This window comes from Oncorhynchus mykiss, chromosome 8 (assembly GCF_013265735.2).
Source record: "Oncorhynchus mykiss isolate Arlee chromosome 8, USDA_OmykA_1.1, whole genome shotgun sequence".
Classification (NCBI taxonomy): domain Eukaryota; kingdom Metazoa; phylum Chordata; class Actinopteri; order Salmoniformes; family Salmonidae; genus Oncorhynchus; species Oncorhynchus mykiss.
The window spans coordinates 21,673,664-21,689,404 of NC_048572.1; the positions used below are offsets into that span (position 1 = coordinate 21,673,664).

Genomic DNA, 15,741 nt, shown 5'->3' on the forward strand with positions numbered 1-15,741 from the left:
CAGTCACAGCCCTCTCAGCACAAACCCAAAGACATTCCACACACCACCCCGCCCACTGACAGACTGTACTAAATAAAAAAGACACCATTCCGTAATGTGAAGGACGACCACAAACTATTTAACAGACAATTTTTTTTTTTTTTTAAATATTTGGCAAATGGAAGGAGACATTTCCAGCAACTAAAGCACAAAGGGTGGCTGAGAGAGGTTTGAATTTCCCCTGGCTAAGCAGACTCAACACAATGTTTTTTTTCCACATGAGGAAAGTCCTGTAACAATAAGCCCAATATCAGACATTGGGCCTGCAAATATCAAATTTCCTCCAGTCAGAATAAGGAGTGGAATATAATACCGGGTTGTGTGATCTCTATTAGTTTGTCAAATAGGCAACATGGGAGCTGAGAGGAGGGTGACAGACAAGTCATCAGCCCACAATGCCCGTCTGATCCTGTGAGGTCACACTGAGTGACAGAGTGTCTGGCTCTGAATGACAGAAGGAACAGCCAAGCAGAGGACTGGGTGTGTTGTGTGGACCAGTAAGGACCGGGGGCAAGGGCTGACTGGAGTGACTGTCAGGCCTCCGAGGTTGAATGGGGTCTGACAAGCCAAGACCAGGGAATAGAACATAACATTTTTGTTGAACAATCAGGAGACCACTTCTAATCTAAGCCATTTTGAATTTGGGGTGTTACCGTTTAATGCAATGTGCACCAGGCACCAGCCAGAGATGTTTGGTTAGTGGTGTTTCTCAAACGCTCATGCGATTGCAAGGTTTGCAAAAAAATGGCCAATGGATTGATGCAAATAATCATAACAGCCTTCTGTCAGGTAGGCTACTTTGTAGTTAGCATTTCATTGAGAAGGTTTTTTGGGAAGCCTTTCCATCTACCAGCAGACCGTTATAATTAGCATTATTGCTAACGGCTACAGAAATTGTAGATCCGACACACAAGGGCACCACACAATGCACAGAGACAGGAATTCCTGTGCCGTTTCAGAAACGTTCCGGAAAAAATCATCACTGATGCATTTTATTCATGTCTTATGATTAACATGAACTTCCCAATAAGTTCAATACATTTAGTTGATTTTCTACTAAGTGCAATGCATTTATTCAAGTTTCATATGTCACGTGCACAAGTACAGTGAAATGCCTTTCTTACAAGCTCTAAACCCAACAATGCAGTACAAAAAAAATAAAATAAATAAGAACAGGAGAAAGAAAGAAGCTACATACAGGATCAGTTCTAATACCCTATTTACAATGTGCAGGGACACGAGTGATGGAGGTAGATATGTAAAGGGATAAGGTGACTAGGCAACAGGATGTATGATAATTTATGCTGCTGCTACTCTGTTTAAGATTGTGTGTGTGTGCGAGATCTACATCAGAATAACAGGATCAGGGAGAGGCAGAGACGCATTCACATGAAAGCACCTGTGGTAACGGCATAGGAAAAATAAAGTCACCGTCCTTACCATATCATGTGACCAATTAGCCAAAGTGCAACATTTGTTAATGGAAATGTGTTCTGCTTTGGATCACTCAACATAATACAGCATCAGGCATAGATTAGACAGACCAGGAAGTGTAATAGCCAGTCTGGCCATGAGATAAGGGCCATAATTCCATTTGAAGCCAGTAAGACAAGTTGTGTTCGTGATCTTTGGGCCACTTCCTAATGAACTGAGAGCCATTACGCTAACAGAGATTTCTCAGCTAAATACAGTCACAGGCAGCCAGCCTTGAGCAGTGACATAGAACTAATTTACAGCTTTATCTCCCAGTAGAGGAGACAAAAAGAGAGCGGGATGTACAGATTTATTAAGAGAAGAGAGGAGGAGACACAGGTAGACACACGCTCAGTAGGATGTATGAGGCGAGCCAGCCCAACTCTCAGCATCCCCTTCAAGTCAAATGCGGTGCCCTCCAATAGTTCAACCAATACTAGGCGAGTCATCTTGTGAACTGTACAACACCAGAAGCAGTAATCATATTTTACAATGAATGTCTCAAACTTTAAGCAGGTAATAATTTGGCCCATTGAAGAGTAGCCAAGTGTTGGCCAGTATTTTATTTATTTATTTTACCTTAATTTAACTAGGCATTTTCAATGATGGCCTTGGAACAGTGGGTTAACTACCTTGTTCAGGGGCAGAACGACAGATTTTTACCTTGTCAGGTGGGGGATTCGATCCTGCAACCTTTCGGTTATTAGTACAACACTCTAACCACTAGGCTACCTGCCAACCAGTATGAGCCGCAACAAACAGTCACAGAGGGAATGACTGATCCAAATACACAGTCAGGTGCTAAGTGCTAATCCCAGACAGCCCACTCCCAGGTTCCCACATATAACCACTCTCTGGATTATAAACTCACAAATTACAGCTGTTGGACCTGTGGGTAACTGTGTCTATTCTGTGTAAAGTATAACTACAGTACACAGCGAGCACACACACAAGGATGCTTCAGTGTGTGTGTACATTTCCTGAACAAATTTATTTTTTTAAACGCTACAAGTGTTGGTTCCATGTTTCATGAGCTGAAATACGAGATCCCAGAAATGTTCCATACGCACAAAAAGCTTATTTCTCTCAATTTGTGCACAAATGTTACATCCCTGATTGTGAACATTTCTCCTTTGTCAAGATAATCCATCCACCTGACAGGTGTAGGTGTGGCATATCAAGAAGCTGATTAAACAGCATGATCATTACACAGGTCAACATTGTGCTGGGGACAATAAAAGACCACTAAAATGTGCAATTTTGTCACACAACAGAATGGTTTTCTGATCTACGCGCCTATTTATTTTTATGCATCTGTGACCAACAGATGCCTAACTGTATTCCCAGTCATATGAAATTCATAGATTAGGGCCTAATTTGTTTATTTTAATTGACTGATTTCCTTATATGAACTGTAACTCAGTAATATGACTTGCCTAGTTAAAAATAGGTTAATAAAATCTTTGAAATTGTTGCATGCTGCATTTAGATTTTTGTTCAGTGTATTTCAATGCAGGGGAACATCTCCATGGAGATGGTAAACAAGGAAATTAAAGTGTAAAATAGGTGTGACAAATCAAACACACTGGCTTTGATCAATTTAAATCTTAAGACTTGATGAAGCAAGACAGGCACCATTGGTTGAGATTCTGCTCGTGTATTTATGGTGATAGGTTCTTTACCTCAAAACTACATTAAATCACATTTTATTTGTCACATACACATGGTTAGCAGATGTTAATGCAAGTGTAGCGAAATGCTTGTGCTTCTAGTTCCGACCGTGCAGTAATATCTAACAAGTAATCTAACCATTTCACAACAACTACCTTATACACACACACAAGTGTAAAGGAATTAATAAGAATATGTATATATAAATATATAGATGAATGATGGTTGTGCAGCAAAGACAAGATGCAGTAGATGGTATAGAGTACAGTATATACGTATGAGATGAGTAATGTAGGATATGTAAACATTATTTGAAGCGGCATTGTTTAAAGTGACTAGTGATACATTTATTACATCCAATTTTTAATTATTAAAGTGGCTAGGGATTCGAGTCAGTATGTTGGCAGCAGCCACTCAATGTTAGTGATGGCTGTTTAACAGTCCGATGGCCTTGAGAGAAGCTGTTTTTCCAGTCTCTCGGTCCCTGCTTTGATGCACCTGTAATGACTTCACCTTCTGGATGATAGCGGGGTGAACAGGCAGTGGCTCGGGTGGTTGTTGTCCTTGATGATCTTTTTGGCCTTCCTGTGACATCGGGTGGTGTAGGTGTCCTGGAGGGCAGGTAGTTTGCTCCCGGTGATGCGTTGTGCAGACCTCACTACCCTCTGGAGAGCCTTACGGTTGTGGGTGGAGCAGTTGCCGTACCAGGCGGTGATACAGCCCGACAGGATGCTCTCGATTGTGCATCTGTAAAAGCTTGAGTGTTTTCGGTGACATGCCAAATATCTTCAGCCTTCTGAGGTTGAAGAGGCACTGCTGCACCTTCTTCACCACACCGTCTGTGTGGGTTGACAATTTCAGTTTGTCCGTGATGTGTACGCCTAGGAACTCAAACTTTCCACCTTCTCCACTAATGTCCCGTCGATGTGGACAGAGGAGTGCTCCCTCTGCTGTTTCCTGAAGTCCCCGATCATCTCCTTTGTTTTCTTGACGTTGAGTGGGAGGTTATTTTCCTGACACCACACTCCGAGGGCCCTCACCTCCTCCTTGTAGGCAGTCTCGTCGTTGTTGGTAATCAAGCCTACCACTAGAGTCATCTGCAGACTTGAAGGAGAGGGCTGAGAACGCACCATTGTGGGGCCACAGTGTTGAGGATCAGCGGGGTGGAGATGTTGTTTCCTATCCTCACCACCTGGTGGGCGGCCTGTCAGGAAGTCCAGGACCCAGTTGCACAGGGCGGGGTTGAGACCCTGGGTCTTGAGCTTAATGTTGAGTAGAGAGGGTACTACGGTGTTAAATGCTGAGCTGTAATTGATTAACAGAATTCTTACATAGGTATTCCTCTTGTCCAGATGGGTTAGGGCAGTATGCAGTGTGGTTGCGATTGCGTCATCTGTGGACCTATTGGGGCGGTAAGCAAATTGGAGTAGGTCTAGGGTGTCAGGTAGGGTGAAGGTGATATGATCCTTGACTAGTCTCTCAAAGCACTTCATGATGACAGACGTGAGTGCTACGGGTCGATAGTCGTTTAGCTCAGTTACCTTAGCTTCCTTGGGAACAGGAACCATGGTGGCCCTCTTGAAGCATGTGGGAACAGCAGCCTGGGATAGGGATTGATTGAATATGTCCATAAACACACCAGCCAGCTGGTCTGCGCGTACTCAGAGGACACGGCTAGGGATGCCGTCTGGGCCGGCAGCCTTGTCAGGGTTAACACGTTTAAATGTTTTACTCATGTTGGCCGCGGTGAAGGAGATGCCGCAGACGTCCATGTCTGCGACGGGGCTGGTTTTCTTTTTGTAATCCGTGATTGACTGTAGACCCTGCCACATACTTCTCGTGTCTGAGCCGTTGAATTGCGACTTTACTTTGTCTCTATACTGACGCTTAGCTTGTTTGATTGCCTTGTGGAGGGAATAGCTACACTGTTTGTATTCGGTCATTTTCCCAGTCGTCTTGCCATGATTAAAAACAGTGGTTCGCACTTTCAGTTTTGCGCGAATGCTGTAATCAATCCACGGTTTCTGATTGGGGAAGGTTTCAATAGTCACTGTGGTTACAACATCACCGATGCACTTGGTAATAAACTCGCTCACCGAATCAGCGCATACATCTATGTTGTTGTCCGAGGCTGTCCGGAACATATCTCAGTTCAAGTGATCTTGAAGCGTGGAATCCGATTGGTCGGACCAGCGTTGAACAGACCTGAGCACGGGCATTTCCTATTTTAGTTTCCGTCTATAGGCTGGGAGCAACAAAATGGAGTCGGAGTCAGATTTTCCGAAAGGAGGGCGAGGGAGAGTAGCAATGATCCAGAATAGTGCCAGCCCGGGTTGCGCATTCAATACCTTGATAAAACAAGGCTCCCTAAATTTCAAATTAGCTTTGTTAAAATCCCCAGCTACAATAAATGCAGCCTCAACATATGTGGTTTACAGTTTATATAGAGTCCAATTAAGTTCTTTCAGGGCCATCGAGGTGTTTGCTTGAGGAGGGATATACATGGCTGTGATTATAATCGAAGAGAATTCTCTTGGTAGATAATGCGGTCGGCATTTGATTGTAAGGAATTCTAGGTCAGGTGAACAAAAGGACTAGGGTTCCTGTATGTTGTTATGATCACACCACAACTTGCTAATCATGACACGGAACCCAAACCGGCTGTGCATGTGCACCATCGTGCATAAATGTATTTTGTCCCCCCACACCAAACGCGATCACGACACGCAGGTTAAAATATCAAAACAAACTCTGAACCAATTACATTCATTTGGGGACAGGTCGAAAAGCATTAAACATGTATGGCAATTTAGCTAGCTAGCTTGCACCTGATAGCTAATTTGTCCTATTTAGCTAGCTTGCTGTTGCTAGCTAATTTGTCCTGGGATATAAACATTGATTTGTTATTTTACCTGAAATGCACAAGGTCCTCTACTCCGACAATTAATCCACATATAAAACGGTCAACCGAATCGTTTCTAGTCATCTCTCCTCCTTCCAGGTTTTTACATCTTTGAACTTATATGGTGATTGGCATCTAAACTTTCATAGTATTACCACAACGACCGGCAACAAAGTTCATCTTTCAATCACCCACGTGGGTATAACCAATGAGGAGATGGCACGTGGGTACCTGCTTCTATAAACCAATTATGAGATGGGAGAGGCAGGACTTGCAGCGCGATCTGCGTCAGAAATAGGAATGACTTCTATTTTAGCCCTTGGCAACGCAGACGCTTGTTGATGCTTGCAGGCAGTGTGGGTGCAATAATTGAATAACATAGATTCCTACATTTATTTTGCTCACGAGCGGTGTAGTCTGGGTATAAGGCATACACCCCCCCCCCCCCCCCCCTTCTTACCAGAGAAATGTTTGTTTCTGTCGGCGCGATGCATGAAGAATCCGGGTGGCTGTACCGACTCTGATAACGTATCCCGAGTGAGCCATGTTTCCGTGAAACAGAGAATGTCACCATCTCTGATGTCTCTCTGGAAGGCAACCCTTGCTCGAATTTCATCTACTTTGTTGTCAATAGACTGGACATTGGCGATTAGTATACTCGGGAGCGATGTGCCCGTCTCCGGAGCCTGACCAGAAGACCACTCCGTCTGCCCCTTCTGTGGAGCTGCTGTTTTGGGACGCCTAATTGGATCTGATCCATTGTCCTCGGTGGTGGTCCAAACAGAGGATTCACTTCGGGAAAGTCGTATTCCTGGTCGTAATGTTGCTCTTCTATCCAATAGTTCTTTCTGGCTGTATGTAATAACACTTGAGATTTCCTGGGCTAACAATGTAAGAAATAATACATTAAAAAAATCTAAATACTGCATAGTTTCCTAAGAACGCAAAGCGAGGCGGCCATCTCTGTCAGGGCAATCTATTAATGTTCAGTGCACTCAGAAGGTATTCAGACCTCTTGAATTTTTCCAAATGTCATTACGTTATAGCCTTATTCGAAAATTGATTAAATAAAAAAAAAAATCCTCAATCTACACACACTTCCCCATAATGACAAATCAGAAACAGGTTTTGAGAAATGTTTTAACATTTCTGCAGCATTGAACATCCAAGAATACAGTGGACTCCATCACTCTTAAATGGAAGAAATGTGGAACCACCAAGACTCTTCTTAGAGCTGGCCGCCATGCCAAACTGAGCAATCGGGGGAGAAGGGCCTTGCTCAGGAAGGTGAGCAACAACCCAATGGTCACTCTGACAGAGCTCCTATGTGGAGATGGGAGAACCTTCCAGAAAGACAACCATCTCTACAGCCCTCCACCAATCAGGCCTTGATGGTAGTTTGGCCAGACAAAAGCCACTCCTCAGTAAAAAAGGCACATGACAGTCCGCTTGGAGTTTTCCCAAAAGGCACCTAAACAAGATTCTCTGGTCTGATGAAACTAAGATTGAACTCTTGGCCTGAATGCCAACCGTCACGTCACGTCAGGCACCGCTCATAACCTGGCCAATACCATCCATACGGTGGCAGCATCATGCTGTGGGGATGTTTTTCAGCGGCAGGGACTGGGAGACAAGTCAGGATTGAGGGAAAGATGAACAGAGCAAAATACAGAGAGAGATCCTTGATGAAAACCACTTCTAGAGCGCTCAGGACCTCAGACTGGGGCGAAGGTTCAACTTCCAACAGGGCAACGACCCTAAGCACACAACCAAGGAGTACAAATGTAAAACTTCAGTTTTTTGTGTGTGTGTATGTATGTATGTATGTATGTATATGCAAAAAAAATCTAAAAACCTGTTTTTGCTTTGTCATTATGAGGTAGTGTGTGTGTGGAAAAGTTAAGGTGTCTGAATAGATTCTGATTGCACTGTATATCCAATACACTCTTCAAAACAACACATTTCATGGGGCTTTCTATGAAACCACAATCCTTCACACAACCTCCAATATATGAGTTAATATAACAGTTTGTGGTGAATTGGCACAGAGATTAATGTTAATGTTTATGCGGGAAAAAATTGTGTTTTCTCAATGACATTCAAATCAGCATTGAAAAAAGGCACAAGTTTACATTTGTTCAAGTCTGACCATAAATCAGAGACTACTATGATGACACACCAAATGTGTTTGATGGATCGCGGGAAAAGAGCAAGAACAGGCTTTTGTAGAACATGCTTTTGTAGGCTACAGCCCAAGCCATGTCTTCCAATGGTGAGACTGCCTTCAGCATCAAGAGATTATCCAACTTGATTAAACGCTTGGAGGTAAGGATAACAGCGGTGGTGTAGTCTATGGCGATACGGATATCACTTACTATTGATATCTACATTGCTACATTGATGTGAATCACACTGCTGCTCTGTCATTTTTCTATTTGCGCCTTACGGATTGTGGATGGCTGTTCACAAATCTAAATGTGTATTTGAACCCAATAATTGTTAAATTCAAAAAGTCTAAGCTGCCTATCTATCATTGTTTTTGAAACCAGTGAACAGCCAGTAAAAAAAATGCACTCTTGCAACAGCTGCATAACGCAGATCCCAGCCTATGGAATAAAAGTGAGGCATTTACTGCTCAATCTAATTAATGCTAAAGGACACATGCTCAAACTCGCACACTTTTGATTGCTACTTTAAGTCTCTAGTTCCTACATCCATTTTTAGACTTTGTAATGGAATATCTACATAGGCGTAGAGAGGCCCATTATCACAAACCATTACTCCTGTGTTCCAATGGCACGTTGTGTTAGCTTATCCAAGGTTATCATTTTAAAAGGCTAATTGATCATTAGAATGAAGAAGTCTACATAACCAACCCATTAAGTAAAATGTAACATCCATATATGGCCAGCTATGTAAAGTTTAACATGGATTTATCCTGCAATAGATGCCGTTCAATTGGTAGCATACATTTCTGTCTTCTTCTAATGCCTCAAACGCTACGGGATCGGTGAATTTCTCTTGAATTTCAAAGATGAGAATATGCATACCCTTGCTTCAGGTCCTGAGCTACAGGCAGTTAGATTTGGGTATGTCATTTTAGGCAAAAATTTGAGAAAAAATGTGTCCAATCCTTAAGAGGCTGTTATGGGGGAAGTAATCTAAAAGTAACGGAATGTAATCAGATTATGTTACTGAGTTTGGGTAATCCAAAAGTTACATTACCGATTACAATTTGACAGGTAACTAGTAATGGATTACATTTAGAAAGTAACCTACCCAACCCTGGCAACAAGTCACATGCTAGAGAGGGCTGCAGGACAAGAACCTCTCATGTTATACATGACCTGGAGAAATAACACCCCCCCCCCCCCCTCCTTCTCAAGGCCACCTGACATCAGTCTTTTGCTAATGGATGTTGAAAGCAGATAAATTAACAAGGTATTTCACTTTGTCCTTGTTTAAGGCAGAACACAACAACAGCATGGTTAAAAACAAACTGGGAATAAACATTATCCATCAAAGGGTCAGATGTTCCGTTTGAATATACATTATGTTGCTCTGATCACTAACTCAGTCCTCTTTCCATTCAAAATATAACAAAAACTAGCTGTGCTTTAATTTGGTTGGTAGAAGTAGCACACAAAAGAGACGGGCGCTTAATTTCTGGCCAATCCAACCCATAGTCAACATACGCAGCATTCCCCCAGGATCACATTGCACACAGAGGGCGTATATGATAGGTTCTAAAAGGTGAACCGTTCCACTGACACCAACAATCAAATCCCTGGATTCCACATGGATGGAATGGAAACCCGGATTACGACAAAACTGTTTTCTGACAAACAGACCCAACCTTCTGACAGGATGCAGTGCTCCACAGGGCTTTGATTTGGGCCAGTCAAAAGTTTCCATCCACCCTCTCTCAAGCCATGCAGCTAATGAGGATCAATACGAAGTTGGTGAGGAAAATGCTGTTTGGTTGGTTTTAAAATGTAAGCCTTTAAAGACTGCTGGTACTGTATTTTGGCCCTACTCCAAAGGATAGAGACTTGGTCAGCAGTTACAACTAGTTGAATATCTTATAGCATTGATCAAGACTTAAGGGGAGAGGGAAAAAAGGAAGTGAATTCCACAGGACATAGAGGAAAGAGATACACTGACCCACCTGCTTTAAAATAACCAGCCATGGGGTCATGCTATAAAACCATGTCATTAACATCTTTGCAAGAAATGTATACTTTTTTGGCTTAAGGAGCGGTTGTCACACATGGGCTAAAAATGACATAGAAACCTTGATTAGAGGTCGACCGATTATGATTTTTTAACACTGATACCGATAATTGGAGGACCAAAAAAGCTGATAGCGATTAATTGGACGATTTAAAAAAATATATATTTGTAATAATGACAATTACAACAATACTGAATGAACACTTATTTTAACTTCATATTATACATCAATAAAATCTATTTAGCACTCAAATAAAATGAAACAGTTTCAATTTGGTTTAAATAATGTAAAAACAAAGTGTTGGAGAAGAAAGTAAAAGTGCAATATGTGCCATGTAAAAAAACCTAACGTTTAAGTTCCTTGCTCAGAACATGAGAACATATGAAAGCTGGTGGTTCCTTTAATATTCCAAGGTAAGAAGTTTTAGGTTGAGGTTATTATATGAATTATAGGACAATTTCTCTCTATACAATTTGTGTTTCATATACCTTTGACTATTGGATGTTCTTATAGGCACTTTAGTATTGCCAGTGTAACAGTATAGCTTCTGTCCCTCTCCTCGCCCCTACCTGGGCTCGAACCAGGAACACATCGACAACAGCCACCCTCGAAGCAGCGTTACCCATCGCACCACAAAAAACCCTCTGCAAGGGGAACAACCACTCCAAGTCTCAGAGCAAGTGACGTTTGAAACGCTATTAGTGCGCACCCCGCTTACTAGCTAACCATTTCACATCGGTTACACCAGCCTAATCTCGGGAGTTAATAGGCTTGATGTCATAAACAGCTCAATGCTTGAAGCACAGCGACGAGCTGCTGGCAAAACGCACGAAAGTGCTGTTTGAACGAATGCTTACGAGTCTGCTGATGCCTACCATCGCTCAGTCAGACTGCTCTATCAAATCATAGACTTAATTATAACATAATAACACACAGAAATATGAGCCTTAGGTCATTAATATGGTCGAATCCAGAAACTATCATCTCAAAAACAAAACGTTTATTCTTTCAGTGAAATACGGAACCGTGCCGGGTGGCATCCATAAGTCTAAATATTCCTGTTACATTGCACAACCTTCAATGTTATGTCATAATTACGTAAAATTCTGGCAAATTAGGCAGCCCAAACTGTTGCATATACACTGACTCTGCGTGCAATGAACGCAAGAGAAGTGACACAATTTCACCTGGTTAATTTTGCCTGCTAACCTGGATTTCTTTTAGCAAAATATGCAGGTTGAAAAATATGTACTTCTGTGTATTGATTTTAAGAAAGGCCTTGATGTTTATGGTTAGGTACAGTCGTGCAACGATTGTGCTTTTTTCGCAAATGCGCTTTTGTTAAATCATCCCCCGTTTGGCGAAGTTGGCTGTCTTTGGTTAGGAAGAAATAGTCTTCACAGAGTTTGTAACGAGCCAGGTTAGCAGGCAATATTAACTAAATATGCAGGTTTAAAAATATATACTTGTGAATTGATTTTAAGAAAGGTATGGATGTTTATGGTTAGGTACACATTGGAGCAAGACAGACCTTTTTCGCGACTATGCACCGCATCGATTATATGCAACGCAGGACACGCTAGATAAACTAGTAATATCATCAACCATGTGTAGTTAACTAGTGATTATGAATGATTAATTGTTTTTTATAAGATAAGTTTAATGCTAGCTAGCAACTTACCCTGGCTTCTTACTGCATTCGTGTAACAGGCAGTCTCCTCGTGGAGTGCAATGTAATCAGAGCGTTGGACTAGTTAACTGTAAGGTTGCAAGATTGAATCCCTGAGCTGACAAGGTAAAAATCTGTCATTCTGCCCCTGAACAAGACAGTTAACCCACCGTTCCTAGGCCATCATTGAAAATAAGAATGTGTCAACTGACTTGCCTAGTTATATAAAATTATAAATAAAGGTGTAAAAAAATAATAAATCGGCCAAATTGGTGTCCAAAAATACCTATATGCGATTGTTATGAAAACTTGAAATCGACCCTAATTAATCGGCGATTCCGATTAATCAGTCAACCTCTAGGCTTGATGCAGAATGTTATTATGTTAATGACATCCAACAATCTCTAACATTTTGTTGGCAAGTTCATGAGCAATGGAGGAAATACAAAATTGACATAGGGTTGTGGGTGTGGAGAGCAATGACTATAGTGGGGAGGGGGGTGTGTGTTGCATGTGAGACATGTTAACCAAACCATTACAAAAGCAAATTATATTTAAGCAATTTAAATAAGAGCAGGGGAATACTGACTCAGGACTACAGGAACACAGCAGCAACAGTTAGGCCTAGCTGACAGTGAGGCTGTCCTTCTGTCCAAAGCTAATTAATCGGATCAGAGGGGACCCCCATCACCCCCAATGCTTTGACTTGTCTTGCAACTCGGAGCAAGGAGGTGGGGTTAGCTGGCTGCTGCCTGCGCGCCTAAAAAACACTTTACCCCATGTAGCAAACTGTACACACACACACTAACAAATATTAGCTAGATCTGAAACCGATCAGACAAAAACAACAACCACGTGCGTGTTGGATGCAATAAATATAAACACGACAGGAGACGCAAGAACACGACTCATTTTAGTAGCTAGTATAGATTACAAAAGAGATAACTAGCTAACCAACCATCATCATAAATGGTCAGACCATTTAACGATAGCTTAGCTAGCTAGTCAGCCATTGGGCTATATTGAGACACCCTGCAACAGGTTAAATATTTAACATTGTCTTAGCAAACACTTATTTGATATAGTAGAAGTAATGCTTATTGACACCAACTAGCTACCTTACGGCCTAGTGACATAGCTACATGATGAGTGGCAAAGAACATGGCTTTAATGAGTAACGTTATGTTCCTTTAGTTCATTACTGACTGGGCTAGTCATCATCCCAACTCAACACTCTCGATAACGTTAGAATGATATCTAAGATAGCTAACTAAAGAAGCCGGTGTTTAAAATTGCTGCTATCCATAATCATGGTGCTGAAATACAAAATGACCAAACGACATCCTAGCGACATGAGCTTACTACTGTTAGCTAATGTGTGCTTCACTTGTTTACAATGTGAACGTAGCTAATTTTTTTAACCAGCACAATAAATGCAATACAATTGTTTGTCTATCTGTAAATAGCGAGATTTGGAGTCGTGATTTTCCAGGTAACTGTCCACGTTGGATTGCATCTGTGTGTGTTTAGATGCTAGCTAGCTTGGTAGCGAATAGTTAAGTATGACTGCAAGTTTACAATCTATTGCATCAATTACTGTATTCACCTCGTCCGCCATTGCATGCACTTGCCACAGCTATAAACCGAAGCGTGCTGCTGGTGGTGAGCAAGAAAACAGCCTCGAACTGTCTTTCTAGCTAGCTCTCAAACATTACGTTAGCTGGCGCCAATGATCCTGTTGTCAGGTTGGTTAGCTCAGTAGCTAGTTTGATTTGCGATTACGGTGTGGATAATTTGTTTTTCGAGTTTGAGACAGTTGTGGTCATTTGACCATTTCAATAATACTATACAGGTATTTGTTAACAAATGTGTTTGGTTGACAGTTTTTCATAATTCATTATCAGACTAGAGAATCCGCACGCGTATCCTCTGGTCTTCTTCCCACTTAGGAATGATTGCCTCTCGCCCGACGGGTGCGGCCTGTGCTCAGGGAAGGTCCACGGACTCACCTCGGTGGGTTGGCTGATCTCGAACAGGTCAAGCCGGTTGGCGTTCCAGTGGTTAATGATATCGGCTAGTTTCCGCCGCTCCTCCTCCCTGCTCCCCGACATTCTGAATCCCGAATGACTCTCTACTGAAGAAAAATCCCCTTACAGCGATACAACAAAAAAAAAGCCTCTGATCCGATAACTTCACGAAAAAAATGCACCCAGGATCTGGGTTCTATACCGTTCGAGTGTTTCGCTGTCACCGGTAGCTGTACCTCTTGCGGACCGCTCCTGCTGTTTCCGCGTTCTCCTCTCTCGCTTACCGCACCCGGTTCTCTCTCCCAGGGAAGCAAATGGGACTATTTCAGCGCGCGCTCACGCCCTTACAATTTGCCCTGCACGAGCACAACAGTGATGTGTGCCTTTCCCTGCGTTAACTAGTTCGACTCCAGTACAGTGTCCAGTCAATACAATAAATATATAAACATTTCAATTGTCATTTGAGAATGGTCAATGAAACTTTGTAAATTCACAGACAGGTCATTGTATTTTACTGTAATTTAATGACTACTGAATCTTTTCAGGAAAATATGACGTATTTGTGTAAATTGTCATCTAATTCTATGTAATCTAAAATGACAGTTGGCCTATGTGTTTTATCAAGTAAACAAGCATTGAAGGGAACCCTGTCTCCCTCCTGGTCCCCAAACAGATCTGAGTCAGCAGGTTGAACAATATGGTTGAATGTCACACTGGCTACCATGGCAATGCCATCATCCTGTGACCACACCCACTGAGACTCTGAAGTAAGTTTGGTACAATGATCTAGACTAAAAGCGTTGGAAAGGTCAGCATTGAATACAACAACCTCTTGCTTTAGTGTGTGCTGTAATTGTCAGACAGGATAATGTCATGTTGAATGGGATCATAAAAATTGGGATGAACAGAGCTTTGGCTCATGTCTGTGTGGCCTATCCGGCGTAGCTTTCGCTCCTGTGCTCATGCGAAAGTGGAAGGGCCATGGGGCGTGCACAGTCAGACAGCATCACATTAGACCTGACGAGCCCAGCTGTGCAGTCCTGGGCAGCAGTCAAGTCAATGAGGCAGGCAGGGCTACTGTGGCCACTGACACAATATGAGTTCATTTACATCATTACATTGCGTCAGTACTGGGCTGCCTGCGTGCTAAGGCTATATGGGCACACATGGCTGGGCACGATACAGCTAAGTAGAGTCTATACCATCCTACAGAGCAAGACAAAGCATTTTTATACCAGGGCCAGGGGATAGAGTAGAAATCAGAGGATACATGGATGTTTTCTGTCTACTAAGATTTTACTCTTCATCAAAGAGGACATCTAAATGCACCAATCATTCCATCAGACACAAGTAAATAAAGACAAGGTCAGTCAGTAACATTCAGTTGGACATATATTGTGAATGAAAATTACTATGGTTTAGTCCATCTTAATTTCTGTTTTTACCTTGTAACTGACTATTTTTGCTTTGTGCCATTTTACTGAGCTGATGAATGCTTGTGCTAGCATGGCTCTTTTTGCAGAGGTGTGATTTCACCTCCCACCATTTTATATCTATATCAGGGGACACATTTCACACCATAATGGAATTTCAATTATCACAATTAAATTAGCCTTATCCCTAGCATGGCCAACAGAGGGAGATATGTGTGTTGGAAAACTGGAGTGTGTTGAGTTCAACAGAACAGTGTGCAACGTTTAATTCAAAGGAAATGGTACTGAACGAC

The 15,741-nt window shown here is 42.1% G+C and overlaps 1 protein-coding gene across 18 annotated transcripts in view; it reads right to left on the reverse strand.

The window, feature by feature from the left end:
- The window catches only part of afdna (afadin, adherens junction formation factor a), a 129,107-nt gene extending 114,706 nt beyond the window's left edge, over positions 1 to 14,401 (reverse strand). For 4 of the 18 annotated variants that reach the window (XM_036985016.1, XM_036985025.1, XM_036985017.1 and 1 more), the window contains exon 1: positions 13,998 to 14,396. In XM_036985016.1, coding sequence (XP_036840911.1) covers positions 13,998 to 14,099 — 102 coding nt within the window. In that variant the 5' untranslated portion in view covers positions 14,100 to 14,396. Of the gene's footprint in view, positions 1 to 13,997 lie in introns of all 18 variants that reach the window. The other 14 variants (XM_021611944.2, XM_036985020.1, XM_021611941.2 and 11 more) reach the window with 5 other exon arrangements.
- Positions 14,402 to 15,741: the final 1,340 nt, after the last annotated feature.